The 20,542-nt window shown below is 45.5% G+C and overlaps 1 protein-coding gene across 1 annotated transcript in view; it reads left to right on the plus strand.

Moving 5' to 3' along the window:
- Window positions 1-20,542, plus strand: part of SYT9 (synaptotagmin 9) — a 205,109-nt gene that overhangs the window by 148,989 nt on the left and 35,578 nt on the right. Inside the window, exons 5-6 of the mRNA XM_044258742.1 lie at window positions 1,285-1,456; window positions 3,519-3,648. Of these exons, the coding sequence (XP_044114677.1) occupies window positions 1,285-1,456; window positions 3,519-3,648 (302 nt within the window). The remainder of the gene's footprint in view (window positions 1-1,284; window positions 1,457-3,518; window positions 3,649-20,542) is intronic.

Genomic DNA, 20,542 nt, shown 5'->3' on the forward strand with positions numbered 1-20,542 from the left:
TGGTAGAGTCGCGAGGTGCATGGAACCAAACTACCTAGGTTTAATCCTAGCACTAGGCTGTGTGACTCTGGGTAAGTCCCTTAACCTCTCTGCATTTTGGATATCCCATCTGTAAAATGAGGATAATACTAGTATCTGGCTCATTGGGTTGTTATAAGATTAAGTTAATGCACATAAAAACGTAAGAATAGTATCGGGCTACCTAATGTGAATAATCATTATTATTCTCTCTTAGGTCTTCTTCACCATAATTGTGAAGTGGTCCTACAGTTTGCACATGCTGATAGAGTTTATCTAACTGGGTCTTTCCTCTTATGTAAGCAATCACCATCTCAGGCCTATGGAAAATGAAAAAAAACAATCTTATAGCCTCATAAAAGACTCATCAATGAACAATGTAGTTTGGTATTGCCAGTGAATCAAACATGTACATTTAAATTCTAAACCATAACAAAAATTGCCCCCATATGCAGCTCCTATTTTACAACCTCCGCAGGGGTTCCCAAAATGTGGTCATAAAACACCCAGTCCACTGGCTGTTGATCACAGAAATCAAAGGACACTGGATGCAATGTAGTCTGCTTATTGTCCTCTAGTATTTTTCCCAGAGGAAAAAAGGTGTGGCCCCTTCTGGTCCTTTGAGTCCCTTCTGGACAGTGTGTGGGGAGTCAGTGGTTGTGCAGGTGAGGAGAGAGGGACTGCCCCACTGAACAGGAGAGTAAGGGGGAACCAGAAGCAGGAAAGAGCCTTGTCACCTGTCCCCCTCTGCCCATATTGCACCACAACCAAGCCATTGTCTTTTCTTTCCCTGCCATGCTGCCGTGGGCAGCTCTGCAATCCCCAAAGTTCTCCCTGTCATCTAGGTGTTCTCCCTGTCCCTTTCCCAAAGACATGGTGTCTAGGAAGATTCTCTGGGGTGGCTCAGAGTTCAGGGCCTGCAGCCTGTTTTCCTCTGTCTTGAAAATACTTTTGTGTCTCTCCCCGTTAAAGCCAGGCAGGCCTAGCTGGAACGTTTTCTTATTTGATAACAGATGTTTTCACGCTCTTTTTAAATTTCACACACTTTGAGGAGACAGAGTCCTGTACTTTTTCTTGAATGAATGCCTTCATTATCCTAACTCTTGTTGCTGCCCAGGCATCGTATTAATTAAAATCCTCAAACTGCAGGCCCCAGGCAAGTAAGGGAGTTCAGCACTGCACCATCTGTGGAACCCCACTGTGATGATACTGCCCCCTGAACCCATATCTATTCTCACAGTCCCCCCGCTTCCCCTGGTTGTATAGATCCCTATGTGAAAGTATCGCTGATGTGTGATGGCAGACGACTGAAGAAGAGGAAAACATCCACCAAGAGGAACACTCTGAACCCTGTTTACAATGAAGCCATAGTCTTTGACGTCCCTCCGGAGAACATTGACCAAATCCACTTGGCCATAGCTGTCATGGACTATGACCGGTGAGATGCCTGGAGCTCTCTCTCAGGGCAGGTCTGCTGCACCTGGGGCAGGGAGGGCAGGGGGGAATGGGGCCACAGATGCCCAGCTGGCATCCCAGGCTGCTGGAAATAAGTCAGGGGAGTGCCCCTGGGAAAGCTGACTGACAAGGAATCGGCATTTTCCAAACCATGCTGAAGAGTCCTATTACCCAAGTGCTGCTTTACTGTCCCCCTTTTCATTTCTTTCTCCTTCCCCATCCTCTCCTCTTCCATCCTCCTCCCCTCTCCATTCCTGCACACTCCCCAGAATCTCACCCTGGGAAACTGGGGCCCCATAGGTCTTAATCTTCTCCCGCGCAATCCTGCCTGGCCTTTGTGGGAAGATTCCACTCAAAATAGTAGAGTGATTCCTTTAGCCACACCACCAACATTTCTAAATACATAACTCTCTTATTTTTTTCCCTTCTCCCAGTGTGTTTAATAAAGATCATTTCCATCCACTTAAGTCTGAAAGCAAACAGAAATGTTCTCTTGAAAATGCTAGAATCAGTATGGATGACAGGGTACATTAAAATGTATAAGATGCTCGACTTTCTAATTAATACAGCGCAGAAGAGATATTTATAGCTTGCATTGTAGCCAATTGTGTATTTAAAGGACAGATTTGAAAAACAGTCATTTTAATATGCAAAGGAAGTACCAACAGGGAATTAGACATGTTAAACCAGTCATTAGACTGAAATGCAAAGTCTCTTTTTAATTGGAAACCTCCCACGTGGTCTGGGCACAATTATAAAAAAAAAAAATCATTCTAACTTCGAATATAATCTTACAAATATTATTTGCAGCTAAGAATTTTCCCACATACTCCTGAAATGTCAGTAAGGCAGCTTCATCACCCCCAAACACTCTTGCTAGCAGATGCCTAGGTCAAGCAGAACTGTCTCCCAACCCAGGGAACACATGGCTTAGCTCAGTGGCCCAGGGGTGTGACAGCCCACGTCAGGCAATAGACCTTATCCTGTCTTCTCTGCAGGAAACACAACACCAATAGTGTCAGCCCACAGGAGGGGCCATTGCCCACCAACCGTGGAAAGCTAGGCCAGCTTTTTTCAAGTGATTGCCAAGTTTCCCGCATCGACAAATCTGATTATATGAGCTCTGCTTCAATTCAATTCTCAGTAAACTCATGAATCTGCCTGGAAAAATCCATGGCAGAATTCATGGGGCTTCTGCATGCAACTGATTTTAATGAGTGTGGACTTGAATATCCTTCACACTCCCCTACCCATGTCTCACCCTTACTCCCTACATACAAGTAGGAGAAAAACCACTCATCTTTGCCGGAAGGAAAAAGAAGGCCCATGAGTTTGGATCCCAAAGAGTTAAGGGATTTCATTCTAGTTAGTCAGACGACTTCTAATCAAAAACTGCTAAGGGGGAAAAACTGTCCCAAGTCAGGGATGTACCCTGAAGTTTTTAGAAATATTAACCCTGAAGTTACAGGAGCTCAGTATCATTCTATAGGAGGAAATCAAGTAGGCTCAAAGAAGCAAAGATGGGCTTGGAAGGAAGGAGGGGAGAGCATGAGAACACGTGTTCTCTGAAGAGAGGGGTTGCAAGAAGACCCAGGAGCTATCTCCACCCTGCCCCCTTTGTAAGCTCCAGACTATGGCTGCCCTACATGGCGCGTCTCCCTCACCCATATTTGGTTGCCTCTGACAGGAATTTGAGCAGCCATTAATGCAAGGAACTCCTTTCAGATGGCCTCACTTTCGTTATATAAGTTTGAACCTAGTTCTAGAACCGGAGTTGTCATCCTTAGCATGCATCAGGAACAAGCTAAGTCATTCCAGTGTTACAAAAGCCAAGGTGTGTGATGGCCACACTCTACTCTTCCTCTCTGTGCCCCTAAGTACAATACTGGATCCCAAGTTCTATTGGCTGTTGAGCTTGTTCTATAGTTTTAAATGAGGGAGGGAAAAGAACCACCCTTCCCCTCATTCCTACTAGTTTAATTGAGTAGCTGTTGCTCTTATATACCAGAATTTTAAGAAAAAATTATTGTGGGCCATTTTCACAGTGTAGGTCATAATGAGATCATCGGCGTGTGTCAAGTAGGCAACGAAGCTGAGAGGCTGGGCAGAGACCACTGGAGTGAAATGCTGTCATATCCTCGGAAGCCCATTGCACACTGGCATTCCCTGGTGGAGGTAAGAACCTACTCCCACATGTTGTACTTTGTGGAAGAAGAAATGCTTTGCTATTGAAATGCAGGAGCCACCATAAGTGTGAGTGTACCAGGGTCTATGATCATTGATGGGTTTCTCTGGCTGCCTTCCCTGTGCTGTTGGAAATTGCCTTCAGTCTAAGGTTGAATCTATGCGCCCCACCCATCTAGTAGGTTTTGAACATTGATCATTCATCCCTTTGTTTGTCTTCAAAAATGATTGGGATTCTCTGATTCCGTGTTGTGGCTTTGGGTTGACATTTGGAAGGTGTCTGCAAGATCTAGGTGAGTGTGGAGTTTCAGGCTGCCATAAGGAGGTGTATGCGGAGCATCAGAGAGAACTTGAAACTGGGAGAGCAGAGACCCAGATTCCAAGACCAGCTCTAGCATTAACCTGTGATCCTAGACAAGCTGCTTAGAATCAGTTTCAACTACATGTGACAAAAGTCCCAAAAACAACAAATGCAATGGAAATCTCTCTCTTACATTTAAAAAAAAAAAAAAAAAAGGGTCCAGGAATACCTGAGTGGCTCCTTCTGTGAAGCATCTGCCTTCAGCTCAGGTCTTGATCCCAGGGTCCTGGGATCGAGTCCCACATCCAGCTCCTTGCTCAGCAGGGAGCCTGCTCTTCCCCCTCCTTGTGTGTGTGCTCTCTCTCTCTCTCTGACAAATAAACAAATAAATAATATTTAAAATAAAATAAAAATTTTTTAAAGGTCCAGAAGAAGGCAATCCAGGGTGTTACAGTGGCCCTGTGATCAATAGAGACCTAGACTTGTGTCTTTCTGCTTCACTGTCACAGTGCAGATTTTTGTTTTTTGTTTTTTGTTTTTTGGAGTTACCTCATTGAATAACATGGCTGCTAAGCTCCAACCGTGACATATCTTCTAGGTCACAGAAAGGTGAAAAGAGACAAAAGTCAAAAGCACACACATTTTCTTTTAAAGGATTTTCCTTGATGTCTCCTGCAACACATCTACCTGTATTTAACTTAGTCACAGAACAGTCGTAGGGACACATGTGGGAAATGTATGCTTTCGTTGGGTGGAAATAGGCCCAACTGAAAATCTGGGTTCTGTATGGAGGGAAGAAGAGAGGAGTGAATCCTTGCATACAGTGAGTCATCATTCTGCCCCATACCTTCCTTCATTCACTCACCATCCCCTTCCCTGTCACTTACTTCTTGTTTATGCTTCCCCCCCATCTGTCTTTGCCCATTGACTCACTCTCTTATTTATTTACTAACTCATTCTCTCAAAAACAAATTGCATTCATTAGGTAACATTTGTGAGAGTGAAATGCCATATTGGATAAAGAAAACAGATGGGAATAAGAAACCTTCCTCCAAAGAGCTTATTAGATACCAAAGAGGCAGAAGAAGCATGCAAACGGATCATTAAAATGCTCAATCATAAGCATTAACATCCACATCAGGTGCTACTGGAGTGCAAAGGAGGGAGGTGAGATTGTCCATGTAGCATTCTTCCTCCTGTTCTTGGGAAGGGAAGGGCAGGGAGCCCCTGGGAACCTAGACTCCAAGGAGCATGGGTTCCAGGCAGAGAACTTTCTCCCAGAAGTCAACCCGAGCAGCCAAGACAAGAGCCTCATCAGTATGGGCTCTGCTGCCATTGAGAGTCAGGAGAGCCAGGCTGAAGTTGGTTTGCTGGGCAGCTGTGGAGAGGCTGTGGGCCTGGGGAGGAAGGGACAGTCTCCTTTTGTTGGAGGCGGTGCTGGGAGGAGAAGAGCAGTGTAGGCCTTATGCACTGGTCTAAGCTTCAGGCCATTGGGTGTTTTCAAGCAGCACCTAGGGTCCCCTAATTTACAGGTCCCTGTGGATACCTCTGCCCTGGGCCATCAAAGCTAGGACTCTTTCTTTCCTGGATTCAAAATTAATCCCTCAGGGAGACCCACTATCCCTGTGAACCACCTGAGAAGTAACTAGGAGAGGGATGCTGATCCAGCTGCCCCTTGCTTCTCCAGCTCCTGGAGGGGCTCTCCAAGGAGACCATGTGGGGGCTCATAATCACCTCCATCTGCTGGTAGCATGGCCATCAGAGCAATTATAATAGACCTTTTGCACACTTATAGAGTCTCTGCTGACTTTAATTCTTGCTTGTAATCTGGAGGGTCTCAGAGTGTCCCAGAGCTCTCTGTTTCTCAGGACACAGGATGGGAAAGGAGTGGGGTTTAGGGGTGTGGTGTGGGGCTGAGACAAGAGCCCCAATTTGGTGCATAGTCAGCTCCCTCTCAACACCCTTGCTGGGGAGGAAAGACAGGTGGGGCATTGCACATGAGCCCCGAGTGGCCATTCACACATGGTACCCAATGGGAAGTCTAGAAAGCACGCTTTGGAAGCTCCCTTGGCAGCTGAGGAAAAAGCGCTGTCTGGCTTTGCAAACCTAGGAGATAGTCCCTAGACTCCGAGCACTTGGCGTTTCACAAATGTGTGTGTGACAGCTGTGTGAGTGAGAAATCCTTGCTTTTGGAGTTGAACCACCGAAACTTGGGGAGTCATTTGTTGCAGCACATAGAACGGCTTTAGCTGGCGTGATGGGGTTTTTTCACCTGCTGCCATGGGACCAGTGCCCAGGCACCTTTGGGAGGTGAGAGTCTCTCTGTCCCGCGGCATCCTGTCTCTTCAAAGTACCTGTCCCGGACTCCATATCCATCCCCAGAGCGGAAGCCATACTTTCCCTCTTAAAAATAAAGGTGCAGCTAGCAGAATTGGGGCACTGGTACCAGCTGAGATGAAAAGCAGGATTGGAGAGGTCACTGCGCCGTGTGGACAGCTGTGAGGATGGAGGCAAGAGGACCGGAGCCCAAGAGTGGAGACGCTCACTGGGATGGGCCTGTGTTCATATCCCTGTGCTTCCGCCCACAACCTGTGGGTTTCTGTTGGACTCTCAGTTTTCTCATCTGCACGGTGGCCATAGCATGTATGTCCCAAGGGAGGCTATGAGGAATAAACAGTCTAATGGCTGGATGGGGAGCACAGTGGTGGGCACATAAGAAACACTCCATGAGGTTCTCTGTCATGGTCATTATTATGTGTGTCCCACCTGGGGAGGGACTGCCATGTGTCCTCATGGGACTCTCATCCACAGTGTTTGTCCTAGAGCATGAAAGGGAGGCTGAAGTCCCCCATCCCCAGTATCCTGAGGAGCCATCACCTCAGAACCAGGGAAGGGGTCATTTGAGGCATGACTGGGCACAGATGCTCATACTGAAGTTCTGTTTCTTCTCCTCTCTTCTTAGACACTCTACAAATATTTAAATGTTCTGCTTTAAGACAAAAATAGTGATTAAGTCCCAGTCCCATGTGTGTGCATGTGTATGTAAGCATGCAGGTATGAATGAACGAGAGAAAGGGAAGAGAGAGAATATGGGGTAGTTAGGATTTAGTATAGAGGGAGGCTGAGCTGGCAGAAGCTCCTCACTGCTGGGGGCTGAGAGACCAGGTCAGGGCTGAACCCTGAGCCCTGCAGAGATCTGGCAGCTAACTCCAGGCTGCCTCCAACACGCCCTGACCTTGCCAGGGCAGGTGGCAGATGGAGTCTTCAAAGCCAATGAGTTAAAAAATCCATTTCTCTTGCAGAGTTTCTGGATGGCTTCATTGCACACTCAAAGGTCAGCCAATACAGCTCCCTTTACTGTCCATGATGTCAAAGGCTTGGGAAGCAGTGCAGACTCCCCCAGAGCTGGCTGCCCGGGACCTGGGGGCAGGAGTAACCCCTCTTTAGGGCCTTGGGAGGGGACCGAGCTCTTGGAGCTCCCATCGCAGCTCCCTCGCCGGTATATCCCAGAGAAGGTGGTGTTGGCCTGGCCCCATCCTCCTATCTGTGGAGCTGGCCTCCATCATGCACCCCAGCAAGAGGAATCAAAATCGTTCCCAGTTTTCATCGCTTCCCACCATAGTGCCGCATAACCTGTGTAGTATCGAGTAGTGACCTGGGCTCATGGGAGGCCCAGACACAGACACTATCGGGCTAAATAAAATTTTACTTTTCTAAAAGAGTGAGAAGACAAATATCCAATCAGAATATAGAGTGAAGATCAGCAACATTATCCTGACTGGCAGAGAGAGAAGATTCTAAACCCCAGAGTCCTACTCAAGCTGTGCTTAGGTGTGGATAAGTCTCCTCTTTCCACGCTCAGCATCTCATACATATGCATGTCTGAGGTTAATGGGGTTCTGCTCTGGCTGGTCTGCTGGTCTACAGTGCCACTTCGCTGAGCCCAGGGCCCCCAGCGACTCAGAGTTAAACAGTCCCATACAGCTAAGGGTCAGAGGGACAGGTGTGGCTTGAACAGGACTCAGCAACCACCCTCTGCAGCCTCCTTCAAGGGGTAAACTTACAGATGTAGATCTAAAGCAAGCATCAGTTACCCAGACTCCCCTGGGAGTTACATGAACGGGCCCTTGAACCAGCTGTAGGAAGTGTTCATCAAGTGCCCAGCAGAGCCTGCCTGGAGTCTTTGAGGTACACACATTCCCATTTGATCACCCTGGTTGGGTCTCCCCCGGCCTGCTTTGCCATTGGTCAGAGGTCATAGAAATATAAGCCAGTGCCTGAAGTGAAGAAGTCAGAGGCTTTAGCACTTTGAGCAAATTGTTATTAAAAAAAAAAAAAATTGAGGAAACAGGAGTGTTTCTCCAGAAAGAGGAGGGATTGGCTGGAAGGACCTGAGCAAGAGATCAGGCTCTTATCAAAGGAGTTTGGCTACGACCCTGCAATTGCACTCCTGGGTATTTACCCCAAAGATACAGATGTCGTGAAAAGAAGGGCCATCTGTACCCCAATGTTTATAGCAGCAATGGCCACAGTCGCCAAACTATGGAAAGAACCAAGATGCCCTTCAACGGACGAATGGATAAGGAAGATGTGGTCCATATACACTATGGAGTATTATACCTCCATCAGAAAGGATGAATACCCAACTTTTGTAGCAACATGGACGGGACTGGAAGAGATTATGCTGAGTGAAATAAGTCAAGCAGAGAGAGTCAATTATCATATGGTTTCACTTATTTGTGGAGCATAACAAATAGCATGGAGGACAAGGGGCGTTAGAGAGGAGTAGGGAATTTGGGTAAATTGGAAGGGGAGGTGAACCATGAGAGACTATGGACTCTGAAAAACAGTCTGAGGGGTTTGAAGTGGCGGGGGGGGGGTGGGAGGTAGGGGTACCAGGTGGTGGGTATTATAGAGGGCACGGCTTGCATGGAGCACTGGGTGTGGTGAAAAAATAATGAATACTGTTTTTCTGAAAATAAATAAATTGGAAAAAAAAAAAGGAGTTTGGGTCTGTTGCAGGGCTTGTGTGCCAGTGAGGACTAGACCAGCAGAGAAGGAAACTGAGACTGCTTGTGGGAAGTTGGGGGGAAGGAGAGGTGGATTGTGGACTGAGGGACAGGACAGAGAGAGCTGGAAAGTGCTGCCACTCAGAAGGAGCCGAGGCACCTATAGCAGCCCCCTCGCAGGTCTTTGGAAATACCATGAATCCAGTTCTGATAAGTAGGGAATGAACTGAGGCTGGCGATCACATGCTTTGCCTTCGGAAGGGATGGCTCAGGACCTGGGTCCATGAGCATGAGCCTATTGCATGTGTCAGGGGCAGTAATGGAGGCAATAAGGAGTGGCACCTGGAGGGCTACATGCTAGCACAGTCTCTTCCCCATGTTGTGACCCTCCTCTCCCCCAGACATAATCCTACAGAAGCTCTCAGTGTCTCAAAACAAGATGCTTGGTCTGGATGGGAACCGAGAGAACAAGGATATTTTAAAGTACATGAAAATAGTGTACAAAAATGTAAATATCTTTATTCTCTAAAATGAATACTATCCTGGTAAGGAACAGGAAGTAAAAAAAAAAATCTTGATCTTGCTAATTAATGTTTCTGATCTTTTCTAGATTATTTCAGTCTCTCTGGCTTATTCAGTCAAATGTCATGTTCAAATTCCCTACCATAGCTATTTCCCTTCTTCCTCAAGGCCTCTTCTCCTTCATCATTCCCAAGCTGGTGTCCAGGTGTAGGGAAGCCCAGTGGCAGGGGCAGACTGCACGCCTTCATCTCACTGGGGATATCGTCCTTCTTGTCTTTGGCCATCAGATGCCACTGTCACTGTCTGTGTTAAGGATCTCTGTTCATGGAACTTGTGACCTGTCCTCACAGCACAAGCCAGGCATGATTGCTTCTTGGGAGTATGGCCCCTTCAAGACTAACCCAACCCAGATTTGGCTCTTACCAGCCCTATAGATCTCTGAGGTCTGTCTCTCACTTGATGCCTGGCCTAGGAAACCTGGGAAGTCTTTGCAGGCCTTGGTATGGGGTCACTTCCCTAGTTGCTGGACCTCCCTTGAACCCTGACAGCCAACAGTCACCTCCTTTCCACACCCTGCAAGCATCGGGGTCACATGGGAGCTACAGGAGTCTTGATGACACTACAGGCACCCTCTGCATGCTCATTCAGTTATGTCACCATTTATTTTCATTTTTCTTTTAAGATTTTATTTTTAGATAGGCTTCATGACCAGTGTGGGGCTTGAACTCACAACCCCGATTTCAAGAACCACACAAATCTACCCACTGAACCAGCCAGGCACCCCATGGGGCCATTTCTATGTTTTCCTCTGGCCCCGTGTTGACAGAGGGACCACATCTACCTTTAGCCTCCTCTACCTGAAACTTGGGATTTGGGGCCTGAGGCGTAAAATCAGGACCTAAATGAGAGCCTTTCTTCCCCTTTCCCTATCTCTTCTGCCAAAGACTCTCTACTTTCTCCTCCCAGCTGGTGGAAACTTCTGTAACTAAACTCATGGGAGTTTGCTCCTTGGTGATTTACAGATGGAGACTACACCCTGGGGGGTGGTCACGTGAAGCAAACTTCATTTGCAGCAAATAAGATCATAGAGCATAACTTCAAAGCCCTCCCCCACCAAGCAAGGATGAGGAGGTTCTTTTTATTTAAAGTTTAGGATAAAAAGAAAAATAAGTTAAATAAAGTTTAGGATGAATATTGAGGGGAGCTTCGTCCTCACTTGTAAAAGCGAACACGGGTTGTGCAGACATACTTAGAAAACATACCTGTACATTCATCCTGTGTTAGTGAAGCTCGTGCTCCTTCTAGCGGCTGATACGTTGATGTATCAGCTAGTGAAGCAGAGGTAACTGTCAGACAAGGAGAAGGGGCTGTGGGCATGCCCCTGGGCCACAAGAGCAATATAAGCCGACTAGAGTCTTGGGCTCCTTACTTTGGAGCACAGAGCAGGGCCTTGCTTACTTTTGAAACAGCACTGGGGGTTTTACCAGTGACTAATGGTCTCTGATATGGTCAGGCTGTTTCCTGATCTGGTAGACACGAGTGGTTTTTGCATTTCTTTCCAATTCTGCCACCTCCTAGGAAGTTGTGCAGGAAGTGGGCTGATATGGTAGATCAGGGAAAACAGCTGGGACCTAAAATGACTTCTCTTAGGTCACTGAAGCTATATCTTGTCTTTCTTTCGGTGGGGTTGTGGGGGGCACCTCTGACTCCTTGTGCTTACACATCCTTTATATCCAGCTTGATTCCTCTCCACTTATGCCTTATGTTCAGATATCCAGGGTTTCCTCCCAACATGGGAACGTTTGGAATTTAGATGTATCTCTTGCCTCTCAACAAGTCGTGGCTTTCCAGATTCCTGTTTCATGAGGGACTTGCTGATGATTGACACTGTGTTATTTGCCCTTGGCTTATAGGAATACATGGCATGGATTCATTGCATGGAACCACGTGATTGGCAGAGAATGGAAATACTACCTCTGTTACATATGTATTGATAGTATTGATGAATGAATGGATGGATGGATGGATGGATGAGTAAATGAAAGAATGAGACATATAGTGGAAGTATCTGGGTTCCTTTAGTTCTAAAGTTTCACAATTTTCCATTCAACAGAGTCCAAAATAGAAGTCAGTTCAGGGCGAGAAGTAAACAGTACTGACGCTGAATTTGCAGTGGGCTGTTCAAATGAAAATGGCTCTTATTAAACTCCAAGTTTTGATTAACTTTTCTCCATTTAGGAGAAGGATATGAGAAGAGGTCATTTCCTCCCTTTGTTCCCACCATTTAAAAAATCAAAATTCCACTGAGTAAATTTAAAGATCTTACTGACTTTATCCAGTGATTGATGAATTGGGCAGCACCCCATCTGGCAGATGGAAAGGAGCTCTGAGTGAAAGCCTTCTCGAGGCAGAAGGAGGTGAAGAAAGCAAGTTGTTCTTGCAAAGAGTGGATTGTTTCCAGTAAGACCTCCTTCCTTTGAGGGGAGACAGGGGTTGGGCAGGTTACCTCATGAGTGCTGACCAGGTCAGTCCGGATTGACTGGTTAAAGGTCACATTCCTGGGATGTGACCCACAACCTCTGGGAGAGGTTGAAATTGCAGTTAGTTTAGGTATTAAGTCTTAATTTGCTGATGTGGGGCTTTTAGCACAACTGACTCCATTTGGGGCCTATTGTTTCTTTTGTTGTGTTTTTTTAACTGCCATCTGGTGATAATTTTGAGTGCAATTGAGAAATATTCAGAACAGTAATGAGGCACCAGAGTAAATCATGAAAGGCCCCGCAAGCTGAGTAGGTAGCTGGATGCTAGAGTACTTCAGAGTCTTCTTTATATAAGAGACAGAGGAAGCAGAAACACCACAAAGACATCTATGATGAGTGGTAAACAGGTGAATGAGAACTGATCGGGAGGGACAAGGACGAGTCCATAGTTGGCGTTTCTCACCAGGGAAGCACGTTAGCAGTGGTTTTATACAATGTAATGATTCGCTCCATGTGTCTGTGATGATAAAAAAGAGGAAAAAATAGCAGAAAAATATTTTTAGACAAAATAAAGGACTTTTAATTCAGATTTTTTTCAGAAAATAGACTATTTTTATTGGTGAGATTTAGCATGCCAGTATCCATAAAACCTGTAGGGTCACTGAAGCAAAACCAATTGCAAAGAACATGAAGATATCCTATATATTTGGGATCTGAAAAACATTAACAAACCTTTTAGAATCTGTGCCAGTTGTTACAAGCAGCCAGAATGTCGTTGGGACAAGTAGGCATGGTTAGTGTTAATGGGGCATCGGATTTCCAGCTGGTGAAAGAAAATAGCAGACAAAGGCAAGAGCACTCAGTAGCTCCCAAGCAAGTCTTCTTTCTTGTATTGAATTAGCTATACCAAACAAACAAAAAAAAAAAAAAAGAAAGAAAGAAAGAAAAGACACCAAATACTTTCTTACCTTTAACTGGGATGCAAACTCAGCATTCTTCTGAGTATCTGTAGAGATAGTAATCTTACAAAACATGGAAACATTTGGGAGCAACTCTAGAGGTATAGAAGATAATAATGTGTTAGAAAATAACATTTTCTGCCTGAACAAAAAGTCAACTGCATCTTGACTCTCCTCTCATTCAAAAATGACCTTGCCCCAGCAGTCACTTCCCTGGAGTGCATCTGCTGCACATTTGAATAGTAATTAAATCAGAAAATGGTTAACAGTGGGCTTGGACCTTCAGCAAATTTCCATCCCCAGGAATCGCATTCAGAAGTGATGGTTTATACAGTGGGCCAGTGGGCCAGTTCTTCCCCTGCAGACCAATGCGCTAGAATGAATGCCTCCTGCCAACTTCTGAAAGAGAGGATAAAAGGGAACTTCCTGGGTTAAGGGGCCTAGAGCAGGGATAGTGCATCTTGGCAAAGGATGGCAGATGTCTGGAAGGCCACTGAATGTGGAGGTCTGTCAGGAGCTGCGCCCATTGAATGCCGCTTCCTAAATATCAAGAGATCACCTTGTTTGGTAGGGCAAAGCTGAGTTTATTGCTGCTTGCCTGGTACAGAATAGGGGAGCTTGGTTAGAACTGGGTAAAGATCAGGATGTGATAGTTTAAGTAAACACAGCAAGGTGAGGATTGTGAGGCCAAGATCAAAAGAGTTTGGGGGTAGGGGTGTCTGGGTGGCTCAGTTGGTTTAGCATCCGACTCTTGATTTCAGCTGAGATCATGATCTCAGGGTTGTAAGATCAAGCCCCGCCTTGGACTCCACGCTAAGTGTGGAGGCTGCTTAAGATTCTCTCCCTTCCCCTCCTACCCCCTCCCCACCAGCCTACACACTCACCTGTGAGCTCTCTGTCTCAAAGAAAAAAAAAAGAAGAAGAAGAAGGAGGAGGAGCAGGAGTTTTGGAGTATAAACTTGTCTTTTGATGCTCTCTAAGGAAGAACCAACCAATGGTCTTTTGAGAACTCCATTTAATGAGCAATGATATTATTTGCAAGTTTTATCTCACTTGGCAAAGGTCTATAGGAATAGTAAAGTTGTGTTAATGAAGACAGTAGAAGAATAAAGTCAAGTTAATATAGAGCATATTCTTTAGACAGTTAACTGTCTTGGGGTAGATGGCTTTAATTCTCATACCCCAAGAGTAAGAAGCAGGAGAGCTGACAAGGATTTTGCCCAGTTCTGTAGGTGCCCACAGACAGTGTGAACATTTATTAATTGCCTGCCCAACATCAGCCCTTCTTTCTGACAGCTCTGATTCTCACTGGGGATTCTAGGGAGCCTGACTCCATCCTTGCTTCTAGTAATGAAACTCTGACCTGTTTCCAGGCTAAACCAGTCAAGCCAACCATGGGGATTAGCACTGCATAAACTGATTCAGTCAGAGAGCATTGGAGAACATTTGGTGTGAGTGCTTGGACATAGATGCTATCTTTCCTCTTGGATGTAAACTAAGAAGCATATACCCCAGCAGCAGCTGTGGCCCTTTTGCAGCTCTAGAAGATCCAGGCATAGGGTGAGCTCAACCCCATGGATGGCAAAACAGAGAGATAAAAAGAACACAGACCCTTGATCCTATGGTTGAGCTGCCTGGATCAAGCTTTTCCTGAATGTAGTATTACCTCTGACCTCTATGAATATGAAAGCATATAAATTCCCTTTGTTAGGTAAGCAATATGAGATAGGATTTCTGTTGTCTGAAACAGAGACTGGACTCTGGTAAACACCCACCCTACTCCTGACCCATTTTGTGTTCCCTTGGAATTAAGAGAACCATTCTCGAAGCTGCCATGAGATCAGGTCTTCTGTCTTGCTCACTGTGGTATGTCTAGGACCTACCAAAGTACGTGGCACATGGTAGACATTGAGTGAAGTTTTCCTAAGGAAACATCATCAGTGTTTCGTTGCTTCGCTCATCTCTTGAAATAGTTATAGCTAAAAGAGAGACTCTCCACTCCTAATGAGGCACAAATATTACTGTATCAAATTAGGGGGAGGGTTGCCTGACTTTGGCTCAGGGTCCTGAGATCAACCCCATATTGGGTTTCTTGCTCAGTAGGGAGTCTGCTCTCTCACTGTCCTCTCCCTCTGTTTCTCCCCCAGCTCCTCTCTCTCTCTTCCGCTTTCTCTCTCTCTCTCTCTCTCTCTCTCAGTTAAGTGGATGAGATCTTTGGAAAAAAAAATTAGGGGGAAAACTGCTTTCCTTTTGTATTTGTATCCTATTTTGTAAAGGGAAATTCAAACTCCGTATGGACCTGAAGGACCTGTGGGCTGCTCCGTAGCAGCTGGTGGCCCCTCAGGTTGATAAAGACACAGTTGTTCAAGGGTGAAGAGTAGTCCCATGCCTGTCGTTTCCCATTGATGTCCCTATCATGTGCTACAATTCCTCTGTGAATAAGGAAAATTAAAATCTCTACTCTTTTAATAACAGTATTTTAGCAACTCTAACATTATCTTCTAATCCCATTCTTAATTTATTTTATTTTTATTTATGAGCTAAAGCTCAGTTATATGTTTAAAGCCTGTGATCATTGGTGGTAGAATTAAATATTTTTCCCCATTTCAAATCAAGTTCAGCACATGAAATGTGATGACATTGATCATTCAAATGCTTGGAAATAAGGAAATGGAGGGAAAACTCACTGAGTAATTACAAAATGCGACTTTAACTCTAAGGTTTAGGGTGTGGTACCGTGAGTTGTGCTCAGACTATTAGAAGGAGAAGCAGTTATGAATGAGGTAGCTGAGGATCTGCGTGTGCTTAAATACTGTACATATTGATGGTAAGTGTCCAGATTTAGAAAGTTTACTAGAAGGTCATAAAGCCAATCAACAAAATGGCATTCAAAGAGATTCAAATTGACTAAAATTAAGCAATGTAAACATTTGGAATTTTCCTTCCTAATACTAGTGCTTAATGAAGTCCCTGAAGGGGGCGTGGAGATGCAGATTCGGAGTGTTTTTAGTTGGTCCTTACCTGCATTCTCCCTCTCTGTTGCCTGGAGTCATGGTCACATTGAGGAGCAGAGCTGAATGAAACAGGCAACACCTATTTGCAGGGGAAGATGGGCATGGAGCATGTAGGGTCTGTAACTAAGATTGCAAGGTAGAGTGACCAGTGCTCCCTTCTTAGTTCTGGAAGCTTCCATACAGGGGTCATAAATGGAGCCCTCCTCCAGGGGCAGTGACTGTCGCTGCAGATTCAACCTCTTCCAAAGAAGCCAAGAGTGAAAGCAAGGATCAGGATGGGCTTCTCTTAGAATGATGGCAGAGCTCTTCATGGAAAACTTTTAGGATTGAGGTAGGATGCAAGCAGGATCTCAGCTTGGCAGGGTGGGTCTATCTGGGGTGAAGGCGGAGGGTGTGGGAGTTTGGCTCCGCTCTGCACTGAGGTCCAGGAATGTGTTGATACTTGAAGCCCTTGGGAGATGGCATCACAGGACGTTAAGGCACCTCAGGCAGCCACAGAGCTGCAGTTCTGCCTCTCCCCCTGGAGCCGCAGGTGAAGCCAACAGTGCATTCATAGGTGAATCGTTGGAAGTGACAGAATCTGATCTCTCACTTGCATTTTAAGTTTTCTGTTCCTTCAAGTTGCAAAATGGCCGCTCCCAGGACTGGCACTAAGGGCTCAGATCCTACTTAAAGATAATGTGACAGTTCCGTTGCTTCTCAGGTATGGTGTGAATGTGGGCATGCCTAGTACAAAACCTTTTATCAGGATTAAGGATCCAGGGATCCTTGTAGGGAAAGAAATAGTAACTCAGGGCAGCCCTACACTCTCAGGACGACAAGGGGAAATCTGGGATCCTGCTGTCGCACACTGAGTCCAGCAGAATCACAGCCGTCACGCACAACGCGCCTGCTGCGCCACTTCCATCCCACTGCTGTTCTCCCACGTCAGTGGGCACCAAAGTGTTAATAGCGAAGGCCTTGGGAAAGCTGTGCTTTGTTACAGGGAAATAGCTTTTAGCTCCAGCTGCCGCTGCCAGAGAACATGCTTGAAAGCAAAAGAGGAAATAATGGGCAAGGAAAGGACTTCTGAATCACATGGGAGTCTTCAAGGACTACTCAGCCCAGAAGATGTTCTTCTTACTGCTTTAAGTCATTAATTCTCTAAAGCCCCCAGCACAGATGCAGCAGCTTCCTTCACTGTCTGCAGATGGTGTCGGAGTTCATGGGAGCCCGGAGACTGCCTCACTGCATAAAGGACTTCCTCAGTAGCAGGAACTAGGAAAGGCATTAAGAACAGAAGCAGTACTGGAAATGCAGTGCTGAGCCTTGGGTTGTCGTCAGCGAGGATGGCTCTGAGCTTATGAGAGTCCTTGAGCCACCACAGACAGAGATTGCTCAAACTCTTTGCTCAGTGAATCAGCTGCAAAGACCAGAAGGGGACTCCAGGAGCCAGGGAGTGCTGGGGAATCAGGGCTGTGAAAGAATAAGCAGATCAGATCAGACTCGGGCTTCACCCACTCACATCCAAGGAGAGGGTTGGGAAGGTTAAGGCTGGCACCTTCCACCATCCCCACCCCACCATACTAGGAGAACATTAGGTGGCCTCTTTTTTTAAGGATCTGGATTGCTGAGTGGGTCTTACCTGCTGAATAGCTGTTGAGTGGGGTGGTGTAGGTTGGAAAAGGGCCCTACATGTAGTTGAAGCAGCTCAAAGAAGAGTAGAGTAGGTCTTGGGGAGAGGTTTGGGGGGCTCACTGGAGAGTCCATGGAAGTTTCTACATGATTCTAAATTATTTGTAATCCGCTCTTTATATGTACCTATAAATGTGCAAATTTCAGAAATTAGTTCCTAGCAAACCCAAAGGCTTCAATGAATTGTTTAACACAGGGCTGTCCAGTTTGGCAAGGTTTGGTTTGGTTTGGTGAATTATTTCCTGAAGTCAAATCTGATCTGGAAACTGAATGAGTAAAACAGATACATGTAAGCGCTACTGTGGTTGAAACAGACAGAAGAGGCAAAGAGCAAAATCATTTAATCAAAGAGGAAGGCACGACCAGTTCCACTTCCCGGTGGGCTAGAGGGCTTGTGCTGCATTACGGGGGTCTAACAGGGAGGAGAGCCTGATGCCAGCCTGGCCATTTAGAGCTCTGGTACTCTGCACCAGAGCAAATTACCTACTCCCTCTCAGGTCAGCTTCCTCCTAGGCAAAATGAACTGCCTCAGTAACCGCTGTAGCAATTAAATGATACAGCATAGATGAACACGCCCCGCGTAGTCTCTAGCAGGGAAAGATGCTCAGCGAGTATGGAACAAGTGGGAAAACACAACCCCAACCAGCCTTTCAGTCCCTGGTAGTTGCTGAATATCTTGCCATGCTCAAATAAGGTAACTGGTCCTAGGGATGTTCCAAGTTGTCGTTTCTCTGGCTTTTGGAATTTCCAGTGCTTTGTAGAGACTTCAATGTCAAGAACACAAGGGGTAGCACCATATTTCAATAAGCTCCCAATTTTTCTAGAATAGAGCAGTGGCCTCAAATCATCTTAGCTAATTTAGAGTAAGGAATACATCTTAATATATCATGACCTACCAGATATAAAACTGAAATAAAAGTTTCACGAAATAATACACATGTGATGCATTTTTTGTAAAATTGTTGTTATTAACAAAAGAATACTGGTCACAACCCATTAAACTGGTGTTATAACCCCACAACAGGTCACAGTTCACACTATGAAAAATGCAGTACAAGATATGCACGTTTAGCCACTGTGATTTTGATGTAGTGTGGGAGTTTTAGGAAGGAAATGCAGAATCATAACCAGCTACATGCATTTTTTTAAGGCCATCGAGAAGACTGGGATTTTAGGCTTTTTGTCATATGTATTTCTCAGAAAACACTACCATTCGCTGGCTTTAGCGTCTCTGCATTGGATGCTACAGGCCTGACTTGGTGTTGCCTCACGTGCATGTGTGAACAGACACGTTATTTTTAATCACAGATATTTAACCCTCTGGTTTGGCGCTGCACTAAGCCTTGCAATGCTTTAAACAGCACAGAGATAATACCTGTGTGTTTATAACTGAAGAAGATTGTTGTGTAAAGCCACAGAAGGAAGGAAGAGGCAACTCTTGTTAGATAAGCGAGTGGCTGCTTTGAGAGAGTTTCCTGAGGGTAACTGTGTCCACATGGACTCCTTCACCCCTGCTGGGTGTGGGGTACTGTCCTAAGTGCTAAGGACCCAGTGACCACTTTTAAGGAGGCTCTGCTGAGCAGGCGGATGCAGAATGGTAGAGAAGGAAGAGGGTGTTGGGGGGCAGGTATGAAAGGATGGAGCGCTGACAAGAAGAGAGAGAGGGGGATGAAGGAGTTTCGGTACATGTGCCGAGAACAGTGACCTTTGATACAGGGCATTCTAAAGGATGCTCCTCTGGAAGATATATAGTGTTCATCACTAAGTGACTTCAATTTTAACCATCCACTCCCCTCCTCCTCGCACAGACGCGCATGCACACTCATGCATGCATGTGTACACTGTGCTCCCACCTCCTCCCCTTCTCTTTTTTTTTAATTAAATTTAATTTATTTTCAGTGTTCCAAGATTCATTGTTTATGCACCACACCCAGTGCTCCATGCAATATGTGCCCTCCTTAATACCCACCACCAGGCTCACCCATCCCCTCTCTCCCCCCACTTCCAAAACCCTCAGTTTGTTTCTCAGAATCCACAGTCTCTCCTGCCCTTCTCTTAGCAGACAGCTAGTCAGATTCTAATCTGGGCCCAAGGCCGTGGGAAGAAGGCAGGGTTGTTCTCCCAGTTTTGAAGTGAAAATGCCTATGCTCCTAATCTGCTGAAAAAGGTTAATTAACAATGTTTATTCTTCCGATCCAAGAGCATGGAATGGTCTTCCATCTTTTTGTGTCTTCTTCAATTTCTTTCATGAGTGTTCTGTAGTTCCTCGAGTACAGATCCTTTACCTCTTTGGTTAGGTTTATTCCCAGGTATCTTATGGTTCTTGGTGCTATAGTAAATGGAAATGATTCTCTAATTTCCCTTTCTGTATTTTCATTATTAGTGTATAAAAAAGCCACTGATTTCTGCACATTGACTTTGTATCCTGCCACATTGCTGAATTGCTGTATGAGTTCTAGTAGTTTGGGGGTGGAGTCTTTTGGGTTTTCCATATAAAGAATCATGTCATCTGCGAAGAGAGAGAGTTGGACTTCTTCATTACCAATTTGGATACCTTTTATTTCCCTTTGTTGTCTGATTGCTGTTGCTAGGATTTCTGATACTATGTTGAACAAGAGTGGTGAGAGTGGACATCCTTGTTGTGTTCCTGATCTCAACGGGAAGGCTGCAAGCTTTTTCCCACTGAGGATGATATTTGCTGTGGGTCTTTCATAGATAGATTTGATGAGGTCCAGGAATGCTCCCTCTATCCCTATACTTTGAAGTATTTTAATCAGGAATGGATGCTGGATTTTGTCAAATGCTTTTTCTACATCAATTGAGAGGACCATGTGGTTCTCTCTTCTCTTATTAATTTGTTCTATCACATTGATTGATTTGAGAATGTTGAACCATCCTTGTAGCCCAGGGATGAATCCCACCTGGT

Source organism: Neovison vison, chromosome 7 (assembly GCF_020171115.1).
Source record: "Neovison vison isolate M4711 chromosome 7, ASM_NN_V1, whole genome shotgun sequence".
NCBI lineage: Eukaryota > Metazoa > Chordata > Mammalia > Carnivora > Mustelidae > Neogale > Neogale vison.